The sequence below is a fragment of the Salmo salar genome, unplaced genomic scaffold (assembly GCF_905237065.1).
Source record: "Salmo salar unplaced genomic scaffold, Ssal_v3.1, whole genome shotgun sequence".
In the NCBI taxonomy this organism is placed as follows: domain Eukaryota; kingdom Metazoa; phylum Chordata; class Actinopteri; order Salmoniformes; family Salmonidae; genus Salmo; species Salmo salar.
In genome coordinates, this window is record NW_025547989.1 from 186,479 (window position 1) to 203,111 (window position 16,633).

The 16,633-nt window shown below is 42.0% G+C and overlaps 2 protein-coding genes across 8 annotated transcripts in view; one reads left to right on the forward strand and one right to left on the reverse strand.

Annotated features, from left to right (window-relative positions):
• LOC106597706 (uncharacterized) overlaps positions 1 to 16,633 on the reverse strand; it is a 159,546-nt gene that overhangs the window by 31,443 nt on the left and 111,470 nt on the right. For 3 of the 6 annotated variants that reach the window (XM_045711799.1, XM_045711800.1, XM_045711798.1), the window contains one exon: positions 15,397 to 15,404. The exons of the other annotated variants lie outside the window; for them this stretch is intronic. In XM_045711799.1, the coding sequence (XP_045567755.1) occupies positions 15,397 to 15,404 (8 nt within the window). The remainder of the gene's footprint in view (positions 1 to 15,396; positions 15,405 to 16,633) is intronic. 6 annotated transcript variants of the gene reach the window in all.
• LOC106583397 (butyrophilin-like protein 2) overlaps positions 1 to 16,633 on the forward strand; it is a 99,488-nt gene that overhangs the window by 15,242 nt on the left and 67,613 nt on the right. For both annotated transcript variants that reach the window (XM_045711790.1, XM_045711789.1), the window contains exons 4-6: positions 1,702 to 2,058; positions 4,248 to 4,532; positions 14,739 to 15,095. In XM_045711790.1, the coding sequence (XP_045567746.1) occupies positions 1,702 to 2,058; positions 4,248 to 4,532; positions 14,739 to 15,095 (999 nt within the window). The remainder of the gene's footprint in view (positions 1 to 1,701; positions 2,059 to 4,247; positions 4,533 to 14,738; positions 15,096 to 16,633) is intronic.

Genomic DNA, 16,633 nt, shown 5'->3' on the forward strand with positions numbered 1-16,633 from the left:
CCAACCCCTAATCTTTGTAATTTTTTTAAACGCATTTTGGAGATAAAAGAGACCGTTTTATTTATTGTTAACAAACTGCTCTGAATGACGGGTCTCAAATGCATAACATTATCAAATATAATAGCTTAGCATAACATTAACAAATATAATAGCTTCGTACAACATTATCAAATATAATAGCTTAGCATAACATTATCAAATATAATAGCTTAGCATAGCATTATCAAATATAATAGCTTAGCATAACATTATCAAATATAATAGCTTAGCATAACATTATCAAATATAATAGCTTAGCATAACATTATCAAATATAATAGCTTAGCATAACGTTATCAAATATAATAGCTTAGCATAGCATTATCAAATATAATACCTTAGCATAGCATTATCAAATATAATAGCTTAGCATAGCATTATCAAATATAATAGCTTAGCATAACATTATCAAATATAATAGCTTAGCATAACATTATCAAATATAATAGCTTAGCATAACATTATCAAATATAATAGCTTAGCATAACATTATCAAATATAATAGCTTAGCATAACATTACATCAAAACACCACATAATTTCTAATGAGATTTAAATAGTCTGAATAGTCCAAACTCAACAGCTCCACTAGGCAGAATGCACTTAGATTGAAACAGAATACAGGAAGATTATAGTTTGTTAACACTGGCTGGCTTGTGTGTGTGGGGGTGGGGGGCAATGTACTGTCTGTGGTGAGGGTGTGGGACATTATACTGTCAGGGATGAGGGGTCTGGGGCAATGTACTGTCTGGGATGAGGGGTGTGTGGGACAATGTACTGTCTGGGATGAGGGGTGTGTGGGACAATGCATCAATGTTTGACTTGCTGTGAATTGAAGTGTAGCGCATTGAGGGCTGTATGGGAGCGGGACAAAATTAATTTCATTTCTTTGGCCTATTTATTGCCTTACCTCCTCACGCCATTTGCACACACTGTATATAGACTTTCTTTTTTCCGATTGTGTTATTGACTGTACGCTTGTTTATTCAATGTGTAACTCTGTGTTGTTTTTGTTGCACTGCTTTGCTTTATCTTGGCCAGGTCGCAGTTGTAAATGAGAACCTGGATTCACCTGGTCAGTCTGTCATGGAAAGAGCAGGTGTTCATAATGCTTTGTTAACTCAGTGTATAGTTTCTAATGGCAGCCTGCAGTACCCTGGTTGGCCTTCAACTGGAGTTACTTAATGAGAGGGGGCAGCACTGAGCTAGCCTGCATGTTATGTCTAATGGCAGCCTGCAGTACATCAGTTGGCCATCCACTGGAGTTACTTAATGAGAGGGGGCAGCACTGAGCTAGCCTGTAACGTCACTTCCTGGAGTATTACATTTACATTTTAGTCATTTAGCAGACACTCTTATCCAGAGCGCCTTACAGTAGAGTGCATACATTTTTATTACATTTTTACATACTGGCCCCCGTGGGAATCGAACCCACAACCCTGGCATTGCAAGCGCCATGCTCTACCAACTGAGCTACAGTGGGAGTATCTCAAACTGTCTACATAAATCTCCCACATGAGACGCCATTTTAACCGAGTTAATTTGGCTTCAATGCACTATTGAGTCTCCACATAGGAATGAGTGGGGTCGTATGGGCCAGAATCCATCAAACAACAGGAAGTTACCAGGTATCTTTAACTGTGTGTCATCTGTTTTTCTCCAGGGTCGTCTGGGGTTCAGGTTGTTGGACCGGCTGACCAAGTCGTTGCCTTAGCTGGTGATGACATCATTCTACCATGTTCCCTGAAACCCAGTGTCAATGCTGAGGACATGGTAGTGGAGTGGACAAGATCGAACCTGAGAAAAGAAAACGTCCATCTTTACAGTGATGGTCGAGACTCCAATGTGGAGCAGGTTCCATCCTACAGTGGAAGGACATCAATGTTTAATGAAGAACTGAAGAATGGCAACGTCTCCTTAAAGCTGACCAGAGTTACTCTCTCTGATGCTGGAAGCTATATGTGCTTCATTCCAACACTGACCAGCCAGGTGAAGGAAACCACCGTTCAACTCTTTGTTGGTGAGTCATGAATACTGGAGATGTGATCAGAGGTTGTATTGGTAAATCTGGCTAAATGATTGGCTGCTAAAATATCAACATGTCTTCCTCCCTCATCATTCCTTCCTCTGTTATAGATCATGTATTCAGCTGGTCTTCCTTCCTCTGCTATAGGTCATGTATTCAGCTGGTCTTCCTTCCTCTGTTATAGATCATGTATTCAGCTGGTCTTCCTTCCTCTGTTATAGATCATGTATTCAGCTGGTCTTCCTCTCTCATCAGTCCTTCCTCTGTTATAGATCATGTATTCAGCTGGTCTTCCTTCCTCATCAGTCCTTCCTCTGTTATAGATCATGTATTCAGCTGGTATTCCTTCCTCATCAGTCCTTCCTCTGTTATAGATCATGTATTCAGCTGGTCTTCCTTCCTCATCAGTCCTTCCTCTGTTATAGATCATGTATTCAGCTGCTCAGCACACAGCCTTTACAACACACTCCTCACACATCCTAACCTCCCACACTGTCACACTGGCTTGTGTCCCAATATTCCTACTACCTACTGTAGTGGCATTTGACACATTGAATTATTGATGTCATTCAAGTAAAGCTGTTGCTGGTTTAATGATTATCTCAGTGTTACATCACAATGTATTCAGGTTGATGGCATGACTTCTGACCATCTTTCTGTTAATACTGGAGTGCTGCAGGGTTCTGTTCATGACTTCTGACCATCTTTCTGTTAATACTGGAGTGCTGCAGGGTTCTGTTCATGACTTCTGACCATCTTTCTGTTAATACTGGAGTGCTGCAGGGTTCTGTTCATGACTTCTGACCATCTTTCTGTTAATACTGGAGTGCTGCAGGGTTCTGTTCATGACTTCTGACCATCTTTCTGTTAATACTGGAGTGCTGCAGGGTTCTGTTCATGACTTCTGACCATCTTTCTGTTAATACTGGAGTGCTGCAGGGTTCTGTTCATGACTTCTGACCATCTTTCTGTTAATACTGGAGTGCTGCAGGGTTCTGTTCATGACTTCTGACCATCTTTCTGTTAATACTGGAGTGCTGCAGGGTTCTGTTCATGACTTCTGACCATCTTTCTGTTAATACTGGAGTGCTGCAGGGTTCTGTCTATGTATTTATATTAGTTTTTTAGGCCTATATTTATTTTGTTTGCAACTATAGTTGAAGCGTTTTCTATTTACCTTTTTAGATTTTATACATTAATATTACATTTTTTGTTACTTCAAATATGTTAATTGAAAATTTGCACAAAGGAGTATAATTCCAAATGTAATAAGAAATAGGTTTTGTTTTATATAAACTATTTATTCATTGAATTTACATAACATGTGCTGTATCGTGATATGTATTGTTATTGGGATATGTGATTTTGGCCTTATTGCCCAGCCCTACAGGGGGGTACCGATACCGAGTCAATGTGGAGACTATATACAGGGGGTACCGGTACAGAGTCAATGTGGAAGCTATATACAGGGGGTACCGGTACAGAGTCAATGTGGACAGTATATACAGGGGGTACCGATACCGAGTCAATGTGCGGGGGCACCAGTTAGTCGAGGTAATTGAGGTAGTGACTGTGCATAGATAATAACAGAGAGTAGCAGCGGTGTAAAAGAGGGGGTGGGGGGGCACACAATGCAAATATTCTGGGTAGCCATTTGATTAAATGTTTAGGAGTCTTATGGCTTGGGGGGTAGAAGCTGATTAGAAGCCTCTTGGACCTTGGTGCTCTGGTACAGCTTACCGTGTGGTAGCAGAGAGAACAGTCTATGACTGGGGTGGCTGGGGTCTTTGACCATTTTTAGTGCCTTCCTCTGACACCACCTGGTAAAGAGGTCCTGGATGGCAGGAAGCTTGGCCCCAGTAACGTACTTGGTCGTACGCACTACCCTCTGTAGTGCCTTGCGGTCAGATGCCGAGCAGTTGCCATACCAGGCAGTGATGCAACCAGTCAGGATGCTCTTGATGGTGCAGCTGTAAAACCTTTTCAGGATCTGAGGACCCATGGCAAATCTTTTTAGTTTCCTGAGGGGTTATAGGTTTTGTCTTGCCCTCTTCATGACTGTCTTGGTATGTTTGGACCATGTTCGTTTTTTGGTGATGTGTATCAGCCAGTGATCTGTTTTATCTTGTATCTGTGTAGGTGCTGTATCTCAGCCAGTGATCTGTTTTATCTTGTATCTGTAGGTGCTGTATCCCAGCCAGTGATATCTATTGATGGAACCAAAGACTGGGGGGTGGTCCTGAGGTGTGAGTCTGGAGGCTGGTTTCCTGAACCTGAGATGGAGTGGCTGGACAGTTCTGGAACCATCCTCCCTGCTGATGGACCTCCAGAGAGACACAGGGACTCAGAGGGCCTCTACACTGTGAGACGACATGTCACCGTGAACCAGACTGACACCAACAGGTTCACCTGTAGAGTTCAACAGCAGGAGATCAACCACATGAAGGAGACAGAGATTCATGTCCCAGGTGAGGTCTTCATTGGTTAACCCAAATACCTGAGACACCTTGTTAGTTAGACTTGTTTGTGGAGGACGGTTTCTTAGGGGATGACCTTATTGGTCTGTTGTCAGTAGTATTTATAAATGATGTTCTTGCAGCTTTTGTCTACATGTTGATAAAACATATTAAAGGTGAGTTTAACCTTGATCTCTGACTGGTCCTTGATGTCTCATCATTAAGAGTCCCTCAGTCAGAGATATTAAACCTCCACTGGCTGTACTGGGTAGAGAGGAACCAGGCTCTGAGGGGTGACCAGTCCTCTACTGGCTGTACTGGGAAGAGAGGAACCAGGCTCTGAGGGGTGACCAGTCCTCTACTGGCTGTACTGGGAAGAGAGGAACCAGGCTCTGAGGGGTGACCAGTCCTCTACTGGCTGCACTGTGTCGTGTCTTTGGCATCATTAAAACTGAAGACTTATTTATCAAATAACTCTCTGTGTCATGTCCTGGCCAGTATAAGGGTTAATTGGTATTGTAGTTTGGTCAGGACGTGGCAGAGTGTATTTGTTTTAAGTGGTTAGGGGTGTTGTGTTTGTGTTAAGGCAGTTGATTTGGGGTTTTTGGGCACTGTTTGATTTTCATGTATTCTATGTTTAGTCTAGTGTGTCTGTTTCTATGTTTGGGTTCATTGGGGTTGGGACTCTCAATTGAAGGCAGGTGTTGTCTATTTGCCTTTGATTGAGAATCCCATATATGAGGGTGTGTTTGTATTTGTGTTTTGTGGGAGATTGTTGTGTGCACCATTCGTTTGAGCCTGCCACACTGTTACCGTTGAGAGCATTGTTTATTGTTTTGTTTCGTTTCAAGTGGATACCTTACATGTTTTATCAGTAATAAACATGAGTGTCCACAATCCCGCTGCATTTTGGTCCTCCTTTCCTCAACACAACGAAAACCGTGACACTCTGTAATTATTATTATGCGATTAAACTAATTAATCATGTAACTGTAATTAACTAGGAAGTCAGGGCACCAAGGAAAATATTCAGATTACAAAGTTTATATTAGGAAAATTATAACTTTCAGATATTTTAATATCTGATCAATTAGTCTTCGAATTAATGAATTATTATTTACGTTAGTCTCATTCCAAACGTCGTAAATTGTTGGTTATCTGCACGAACTCAGCCTTCACTATGAGTCATCCATACATCAATTGTCTTAAAATCATTTATTACTAACCAATTCACAGAAATGCATAACAAACAGTAGATATAGTAACAAGGAAATGAGGAATGTGGGATTCCCGCTGGAGGTGGGACTGATTGATTGTGCAAAAGCAGATTTTACTGATTAATCTATTTATGATAAATCAAACCTGTATAGGCTATCTGGGAATTAAACTTTAAATTAACCTGAGAGCTTTGCTTCATCTAAATTAATGTGGAAAGAGTTCATCTTGTCTCATTGTAGAAGCCCAATCAATTTGGATATTAAGGTGTAGCACTGAAACTATCGAGGTTACCTAGCCAGCTACACTTTCAAACAAAGTCAACAACGCAGCCACTGCTAGCTATCCTACTTTACCAGCCAGCAGTACTGTATCATTTTAGTCATTTTAGTCAATAAGTTGTCTTTGTCATAGTTTGATAATTGTGTAGTTTAGAGTAATTATCGAGGTTAGCTGGCCAGCTATTTTCGTCCCCCGCGACGCCATTTCCAAACCTAGCCAACTACTACCGACGAGCAGCATTGTAGAAACGAAATACATTATAAAGGAACGTCTTGATTAGTGTTATGTTAGCTAGCTACATAGTTGCCTTTGTATTATGATAAGGTGTAGCACTGAAACTATCGAGGTTACCTAGCCAGCGACACTTTCAAACAAAGTCAACAACGCAGCCACTGCTAGCTAGCCTACTTCACCAGCCAACAGTACTGTATCATTTTAATCATTTTAGTCAATAAGATTTTTGCAACGTAAGCTTAACTTTCTGAACATTCGAGACGTGTAGTCCACTTGTCATTCCAAAATCCTTTGCATTAGCGTAGCCTCTTCTGTAGCCTGTCAACTATGTGTCTGTCTATCCCTGTTCTCTCCCCTCTGCACAGGCCATACAAACGCTTCACACCGCGTGGCCGCTGCCACTCTAACCTGGTGGTCCCAGCACGCACGACCCACGTGGAGTTCCAGGTCTCCGGCAGCCTCTGGAACTGCCGGTCTGCGGCCAACAAGGCAGAGTTCATCTCAGCCTATGCTACCCTCCAGTCCCTCGACTTCCTGGCGCTGACGGAAACATGGATTACCACAGATAACACTGCTACTCCTACTGCTCTCTCCTCGTCTGCCCACGTGTTCTCGCACACCCCGAGAGCTTCTGGCCAGCGGGGTGGTGGCACTGGGATCCTCATCTCTCCCAAGTGGACATTCTCTCTTTCTCCCCTGACCCATCTGTCTATCGCCTCCTTTGAATTCCATGCTGTCACAGTTACTAGCCCTTTCAAGCTTAACATCCTTATCATTTATCGCCCTCCAGGTTCCCTTGGAGAGTTCATCAATGAGCTTGACGCCTTGATAAGTTCCTTTCCTGAGGATGGCTAACCTCTCACAGTTCTGGGTGACATTAACCTCCCCACGTCTACCTTTGACTCATTCCTCTCTGCCTCCTTCTTTCCACTCCTCTCCTCTTTTGACCTCACCCTCTCACCTCCCCCCCTACTCACAAGGCAGGCAATACGCTTGACCTCATCTTTACTAGATGCTGTTCTTCCACTAATCTCATTGCAACTCCCCTCCAAGTCTCCGACCACTACCTTGTATCCTTTTCCCTCTCGCTCTCATCCAACACTTCTCACTCTGCCCCTACTCGGATGGTATTGCGCCGTCCCAACCTTCGCTCTCTCTCCCCTGCTACTCTCTCCTCTTCCATCCTATCATCTCTTCCCTGTGCTCAAACCTTCTCCAACCTATCTCCTGATTCTGCCTCCTCAACCCTCCTCTCCTCCCTCTCTGCATCCTTTGACTCTCTATGTCCCCTATCCTCCAGGCCGGCTCGGTCCTCCCCTCCTGCTCCGTGGCTCGATGACTCATTGCGAGCTCACAGAACAGGGGCTCCAGGCAGCCGAGCGGAAATGGAGGAAAACTCGCCTCCATGCGGACCTGGCATCCTTTCACTCCCTCCTCTCTACATTTTCCTCTTCTGTCTCTGCTGCTAAAGCCACTTTCTACCACTCTAAACTCCAAGCATCTGCCTCTAACCCTAGGAAGCTCTTTGCCACCTTCTCCTCCCTCCTGAATCCTCCTCCCCCTCCCCCCCCCCTCCCTCTCGGCGGATGACTTCGTAAACCACTTTGAAAAGAAGGTCGACGACATCCGATCCTCGTTTACTAAGTCAAACGACACCGCAGGTCCTGCTCATACTGCCCTACCCTGTGCTTTGACCTCTTTCTCCCCTCTCTCTCCAGATGAAATCTCGCGTCTTGTGACGGCCGGCCGCCCAACAACCTGCCCGCTTGACCCTATCCCCTCCTCTCTTCTCCAGACCATATCCGGAGACCTTCTCCCTTACCTCAACTCGCTCATCAACTCATCCTTGACCGCTGGCTACGTCCCTTCCGTCTTTAAGAGAGCGAGAGTTGCACCCCTTCTGAAAAAACCTACACTCGATCCCTCCGATGTCAACAACTACAGACCAGTATCCCTTCTTTCTTTTCTCTCCAAAACTCTTGAACGTGCCGTCCTTGGCCAGCTCTCTTGCTATCTCTCTCAGAATGACCTTCTTGATTAAAATCAGTCAGGTTTCAAGACTGGGCATTCAACTGAGACTGCTCTTCTCTGTGTCACGGAGGCGCTCCGCACTGCTAAAGCTAACTCTCTCTCCTCTGCTCTCATCCTTCTAGACCTATCGGCTGCCTTTGATACTGTGAACCATCAGATCCTCCTCTCCACCCTCTCCGAGTTGGGCATCTCCGGCGCGGCCCACAGTTGGATTGCGTCCTACCTGACAGGGCGCTCCTACCAGGTGGCGTGGCGAGAATCTGTCTCCACACCACGTGCTCTCACCACTGGTGTCCCCCAGGGCTCTGTTCTAGGCCCTCTCCTATTCTCGCTATACACCAAGTCACTTGGCTCTGTCATATCCTCACATGGCCTCTCCTATCATTGCTATGCAGACGACACACAATTCATCTTCTCCTTTCCCCCTTCTGATAACCAGGTGGCGAATCACATCTCTGCATGTCTGGCAGACATATCAGTGTGGATGACGGATCACCACCTCAAGCTGAACCTCGGCAAGACAGAGCTGCTCTTCCTCCCGGGGAAGGACTGCCCTTTCCATGATCTCGCCATCACGGTTGACAACTCCATTGTGTCCTCCTCCCAGAGTGCCAAGAACCTTGGCGTGACCCTGGACAACACCCTGTCGTTCTCCACTAACATCAAGGCGGTGACCCAATCCTGTAGGTTCATGCTCTACAACATTCGCAGAGTACGACCCTGCCTCACACAGGAAGCGGCGCAGGTCCTAATCCAGGCACTTGTCATCTCCCGTCTGGATTACTGCAACTCGCTGTTGGCTGGGCTCCCTGCCTGTGCCATTAAACCCCTACAACTCATCCAGAACGCCGCAGCCCGTCTGGTGTTCAACCTTCCCAAGTTCTCTCACGCCACCCCGCTCCTCCGCTCTCTCCACTGGCTTCCAGTTGAAGCTCGCATCCGCTACAAGACCATGGTGCTTGCCTACGGAGCTGTGAGGGGAACGGCACCTCCGTACCTTCAGGCTCTGATCAGGCCCTACACCCAAACAAGGGCACTGCGTTCATCCACCTCTGGCCTGCTCGCCTCCCTACCTCTGAGGAAGCACAGTTCCCGCTCAGCCCAGTCAAAACTGTTCGCTTCTCTGGCACCCCAATGGTGGAACAAGCTCCCTCACGACGCCAGGACAGCGGAGTCAATCACCACCTTCCGGAGACACCTGAAACCCCACCTCTTTAAGGAATACCTAGGATAGGATAAAGTAATCCTCCTAACCCCCCTAAAAGATTTAGATGCACTATTGTAAAGTGGTTGTTCCACTGGATATCATAAGGTGAATGCACCAATTTGTAAGTCGCTCTGGATAAGAGCGTCTGCTAAATGACTTAAATGTAAATTATTTAAAAGATCCACTTGAAAAGGTAAATCTGGCAATTTCACTTGTTAGTTAAATCGAATGAGACATCGATATCCAGTCAATTGCGATTGGCTGGATATCTTAACGTGATCCGCGTTTGGATTTCCCCTACTTCTTTTAAGAGATGTACTTGCGATTCTTCACCGATCTTTTATACATTCTCCAGAACATAAATATTGTTCGGACCTCCAGTTCTGGAAGAAATTCCTTTGTTCTCTCTATGAAAACTCACTCTCTCTATACTGTGGCCATGAGGATATAATCTCCTCCAGGAATTTATGACCTCTCTGACCACAGCAGCCTGGGTGTAGGAGACAGAGAGAGATGGTGCTCGCTGTGTCCAAAGAGGGCAACGTCATGACAGGGGGTACCGGTACAGAGTCAATGTGCGGGGGCACCAGTTAGTCGAGGTAATTGAGGTAGTATGTACATGTAGGTAGAGTTATTAAAGTGGCTGTGCATAGATAATAACAGAGAGTAGCAGCAGCGTAGAAGAGGGGTGGGGGGGCAATGCAAATAGTCTCGGTAGCCATTTGATTAGAAGTTCAGGGGTCTTATGTCTTGGGGGTAGAAGCTGTTTAGAAGCCTCTTGGACCTACACTTGGCATTCCGGTACCGCTTGCCGTGCGGTAGCAGAGAGAACACTCTATGACTGGGGTGGCTGGAGTCTTTGACAATTTTAGGGCCTTCCTCTGAAACCGCCTGGTACAGAGGTCCTGGATGGCAGGAAGCTTGGCCCCAGTAATGTACTGGGCCGTACGCACTACCCTCTGTAGAGCCTTGAGGTCAGAGGCCGAGCAGTTGCCGTACCAGACAGTGATGCAACCAGTCAGGATGCTCTCGGTGGTGCAGCTGTAGACTCTTTTGAGGATTGAGAACCCATGCCAAATCTTTTCAGTCACCTGAGGGGGAATAGGTTTTGTCGTGCCCTTCTTCACGACTGTATTGGTGTGCTTGGACCATGTTAGTTTGTTAGTGATGTGGACACCAAGGAACTTGAAGCTCTCAACCTGCTCCACTACAGCCTCTTCGATGAGAATGGGGCCATGCTCGGTCCTCTTTTCCTGTAGTCCACAATCATCTCCTTTGTCTTGATCACGTTGAGGGATAGTTTGTTGTCCCGGCACCACTTCTCACTTTATCATTATTACATAGCATCCCATCATCTCACAAATAGGTAATATACAGGGGGTACCGGTACAGAGTCAATGTGGAGACTATATTCAGGGGGTACCGGTACAGAGTGAATGTGGAGGCTATATACAGGTTGGTACCAGTAAAGAGTCAATGTGGAGGCTATATACAGGTTGGTACCAGTAAAGAGTCAATGTGGAGGCTATATACAGGGGTTACTGGTACAGAGTCAATGTGGAGACTATATACAGGGGGTACCAGTACAAAGTCAACGTGGAGGCTATATACAAGGGGTACCGTTACAGAGTCAATGTGGAGACTATCTACAGGGTGTACCAGTACAGAGTCAATGTGGAGACTATCTACAGGGGGTACCAGTACAGAGTCAATGTGGAGACTATATACAAGGGGTACCGGTAGAGCGTCAATGTGCGGGGGCACCAGTTAGTCGAAGTAATTGAGGTAGTATGTACATGGAGTTAGAGTTTTTAAAGTGACTGTGCATAGATAATAACAGAGAGTAGCAGGTGTATTATGAACTGTTGTTCCAGCTGATACAACAGGTGTTATATGAAGTGTTGTTCCAGCTGATACAACAGGTGTATTATGAAGTGTTGTTCCAGCTGATACAACAGGTGTATTATGAAGTGTTGTTCCAGCTGATACAACAGGTGTATTATGAAGTGTTGTTCCAGCTGATACAACAGGTGTATTATGAAGTGTTGTTCCAGCTGATACAACAGGTGTATTATGAAGTGTTGTACCACAGCACCTTGGTAATGGATGCAGTTGACTATTGATAAAGAACCTGCTGTCCATTAAAGTGGCAATCTGCAGTTGCTACATTAATTTCTGTAGTTAATGATCCAGTGTTTTCAGACCCCTTGACTTGTTCCACATTTTGTTACGTTACAGCCTTATTCGAAAATGTATTTAAAAAAATAAACATATTCTCATCAATCTGTACACAATACCCCATAATGACAAAGCGAAAACAGGTTTTTATTTATTTTTGAAAATGTATATAAAAATCTATATATAATTACATTTTTCACAGCGCAACTAGAGAATATTACCAACCCCTACTCTTTGTATTTTTTTTAAACGCATTTTGGAGATAAAAAGAGACCGTTTTATTTATTGTTAACAAACTGCTCTGAATGACGGGTCTCAAATGCATAACACTATCAAATATAATAGCTTAGCATAACATTATCAAATATAATAGCTTAGTACAACATTATCAAATATAATAGCTTAGTATAACATTATCAAATATAATAGCTTAGCATAACTTTATCATATATAATAGCTTAGCATAACATTATGAAATATAATAGCTTAGCATAGCATTATCAAATTTAATAGCTTAGCATAGCATTATCAAACATAATAGCTTAGCATAACAGTATCAAATATAATAGCTTAGTACAACATTATCAAATATAATAGCTTAGCATAACATTATCAAATATAATAGCTTAGTACAACATTATCAAATTTAATAGCTTAGGACAACATTATCAAATATAATAGCTTAGCATAACATTATCAAATATAATAGCTTAGCATAACATTAACAAATATATTAGCTTAGCATAACATTATCAAATATAATAGCTTAGCTTAACATTATCAAATATAATAGCTTAGTACAACATTATCAAATATAATAGCTTAGCATAACATTATCAAATATAATAGCTTAGCTTAACATTATCAAATATAATAGCTTAGTACAACATTATCAAATATAATAGCTTAGTATAACATTATCAAATATAATAGCTTAGCATAACATTAACAAATATAATAGCTTAGCATAACATTATCAAATATAATAGCTTAGCTTAACATTATCAAATATAATAGCTTAGTATAACATTATCAAATATAATAGCTTAATATAACATCAAATACAATAGCTTAGCATAAAATTATGAAATATAATAACTTAGCATAACATTATTAAATATAATAGCTTAGTATAACTTTATCAAATATAATAGCTTAGCATAACATTATCAAATATAATAGCTTAGTACAACATTATCAAATATAATAGCTTAGCATAACATTATCAAATATAATAGCTTAGTACAACATTATCAAATATAATAGCTTAGCATAACATTATCAAATATAATAGCTTAGTACAACATTATCAAATTTAATAGCTTAGGACAACATTATCAAATATATTAGCTTAGCATAACATTATCAAATATAATAGCTTAGCATAACATTAACAAATATATTAGCTTAGCATAACATTATCAAATATAATAGCTTAGCTTAACATTATCAAATATAATAGCTTAGTACAACATTATCAAATATAATAGCTTAGCATAACATTATCAAATATAATAGCTTAGCTTAACATTATCAAATATAATAGCTTAGTACAACATTATCAAATATAATAGCTTAGTATAACATTATCAAATATAATAGCTTAGCATAACATTAACAAATATAATAGCTTAGCATAACATTATCAAATATAATAGCTTAGCTTAACATTATCAAATATAATAGCTTAGTATAACATTATCAAATATAATAGCTTAATATAACATCAAATACAATAGCTTAGCATAAAATTATGAAATATAATAACTTAGCATAACATTATTAAATATAATAGCTTAGTATAACTTTATCAAATATAATAGCTTAGCATAACATTATCAAATATAATAGCTTAGCATAGCATTATCAAATATAATAGCTTAGCATAGCATTATCAAATATAATAGCTTAGCATAACATTATCAAATATAATAGCTTAGCATAACATTATCAAATATAATAGCTTAGCATAACATTATCAAATATAATAGCTTAGCATAACATTATCAAATATAATATCTTAGTATAACATTACATCAAAACACCACATAATTTCTAATGAGATTTAAATAGTCTGAATAGTCCAAACTCAACAGCTCCACTAGGCAGAATGCATTTAGATTGAAACAGAATACAGGAAGATTATAGTTTGTTAACACTGGCTGGCTTGTGTGTGTGGGGGTGGGGGGCAATGTACTGTCTGTGGTGAGGGGTGTGGGACAATGTACTGTCTGGGGTGAGGGGTGTGTGGGACAATGTACTGTCTGGGATGAGGGGTGTGTGGGACAATGCATCACTGTTTGACTTGCTGTGAATTGAAGTGTAGCGCATTGAGGACTGTATGGGAGCGGGACAAATTTAATTTCATTTCTTTGGCCTATTTATTGCCTTACCTCCTCACGCCATTTGCACACACTGTATATAGACTTTCTTTTTTCCGATTGTGTTATTGACTGTACGCTTGTTTATTCAATGTGTAACTCTGTGTTGTTTTTGTCGCACTGCTTTGCTTTATCTTGGCCAGGTCGCAGTTGTAAATGAGAACTTAAATGAGAACCTGGATTCACCTGGTCAGTCTGTCATGGAAAGAGCAGGTGTTCATAATGCTTTGTTAACTCAGTGTATAGTTTCTAATGGCAGCCTGCAGTACCCCAGGTGGCCTCCAACTTGAGTTACTTAATGAGAGGGGGCAGCACTGAGCTAGCCTGTAACGTCACTTCCTGGAGTATAACATTTACATTTTAGTCATTTAGCAGACACTCTTATCCAGAGCGATTTACAGTAGAGTGCATACATTTTTATAACATTTTTACATACTGGCCCCCCATGGGAATCCAACCCACAACCCTGGCATTGCAAGCGCCATGCTCTACCAACTGAGCTACAGTGGGAGTATCTCAAACTGTCTACATAAAGCTCCCACATGAGACGCCATTTTAACCGAGTTAATTTGGCTTCAATGCACTATTGAGTCTCCACATAGGAATGAATGGGGTCATGTGGGCCAGAATCCATCAAACAACAGGAAGTTACCAGGTATCTTTAACTGTGTGTCATCTGTTTTTCTCCAGGGTCGTCTGAGGTTCAGGTTGTTGGACCGGCTGACCCAGTCGTTGCCTTAGCTGGTGATGACATCATTCTACCATGTTCCCTGAAACCCAATGTCAATGCTGAGAACATGGTAGTGAGGTGGACAAGATTGAACCTGAAATCAGAAGTCGTCCATCGTTACAGTGATGGTCGAGACTCCAATGTGGACCAGTCTCCATCCTACAGGAATAGGACATCAGTGTTTAATGAAGAACTGAAGAACGGCAACGTCTCCTTAAAGCTGACCAGAGTTACTCTCTCTGATGCTGGAAGCTACAGGTGCTTCATTCCAACACTGACCAGCCAGGTGAAGGAAACCACCGTTCAACTCTTTGTTGGTGAGTCATGAATACTGGAGATGTGATCAGAGGTTGTATTGGTAAATCTGGCTAAATGATTGGCTGCTAAAATATCAACATGTCTTCCTCCCTCATCATTCCTTCCTCTGTTATAGTTCATGTATTCAGCTGCTCAGCACACAGCCTTTACAACACACTCCTCACACATCCAAACCTCCCACACTGTCACACTGCCTGTGTCCCAATATTCCTACTACCTGTTGTAGTGTCCTAATATTCCTACTACCTACTATTGACTCACAGTAGTTACTATGTACTGATAGGGATACATGCTATAGAGAAGGTATTGTATAGTCAACAGCGTTGTGCTGCTTTGTTAATTGATTTGTCCAAGGCTTTTGACACAGTGAATTATTGATGTCATTCAAGTAAAGCTGTTGCTGGTTTAATGATTATCTCAGTGTTACATCACAATGTATTCAGGTTGATGGCATGACTTCTGACCATCTTTCTGTTAATACTGGAGTGCTGCAGGGTTCTGTTCATGACTTCTGACCATCTTTCTGTTAATACTGGAGTGCTGCAGGGTTCTGTTCATGACTTCTGACCATCTTTCTGTTAATACTGGAGTGCTGCAGGGTTCTGTTCATGACTTCTGACCATCTTTCTGTTAATACTGGAGTGCTGCAGGGTTCTGTTCATGACTTCTGACCATCTTTCTGTTAATACTGGAGTGCTGCAGGGTTCTGTTCATGACTTCTGACCATCTTTCTGTTAATACTGGAGTGCTGCAGGGTTCTGTTCATGACTTCTGACCATCTTTCTGTTAATACTGGAGTGCTGCAGGGTTCTGTTCATGACTTCTGACCATCTTTCTGTTAATACTGGAGTGCTGCAGGGTTCTGTTCATGACTTCTGACCATCTTTCTGTTAATACTGGAGTGCTGCAGGGTTCTGTTCATGACTTCTGACCATCTTTCTGTTAATACTGGAGTGCTGCAGGGTTCTGTCTATGTATTTATATTAGTTTTTTTAGGCATATATTTATTTTGTTTGCAACTATAGTTGAAGCGTTTTCTATTGACCTTTTTAGATTTTATACATTAATATTACATTTTTTGTTACTTCAAATATGTTAATTGAAAATTTGCACAAAGGAGTATAATTCCAAATGTAATAAGAAATAGGTTTTGTTTTATATAAACTATTTATTCATTGAATTTACATGAAAAGTGCTGTATCGTGATATGTATCGTTATCGGGACATGGGCTTTTGGCCTTATTGCCCAGCCCTACAGGGGGGTACCGATACCGAGTCAATGTGGAGACTATATACAGGGGTACCGATACCGAGTCAATGTGGAGACTATATACAGGGGGGTACCGACACCGAGTCAATGTGGAAGCTATATACAGGGGGTACCGGTACAGAGTCAATGTGGAAGCTATGTACAGGGGGTACCGGTACAGTGTCAATGTGCGGGGGCACCAGTTATTTGAGGTAATTGAGGTAGTATGTACATGTAGGTAGAGTTATTAAAGTGACTGTGCATAGATAATAACAGAGAGTAGCAGCG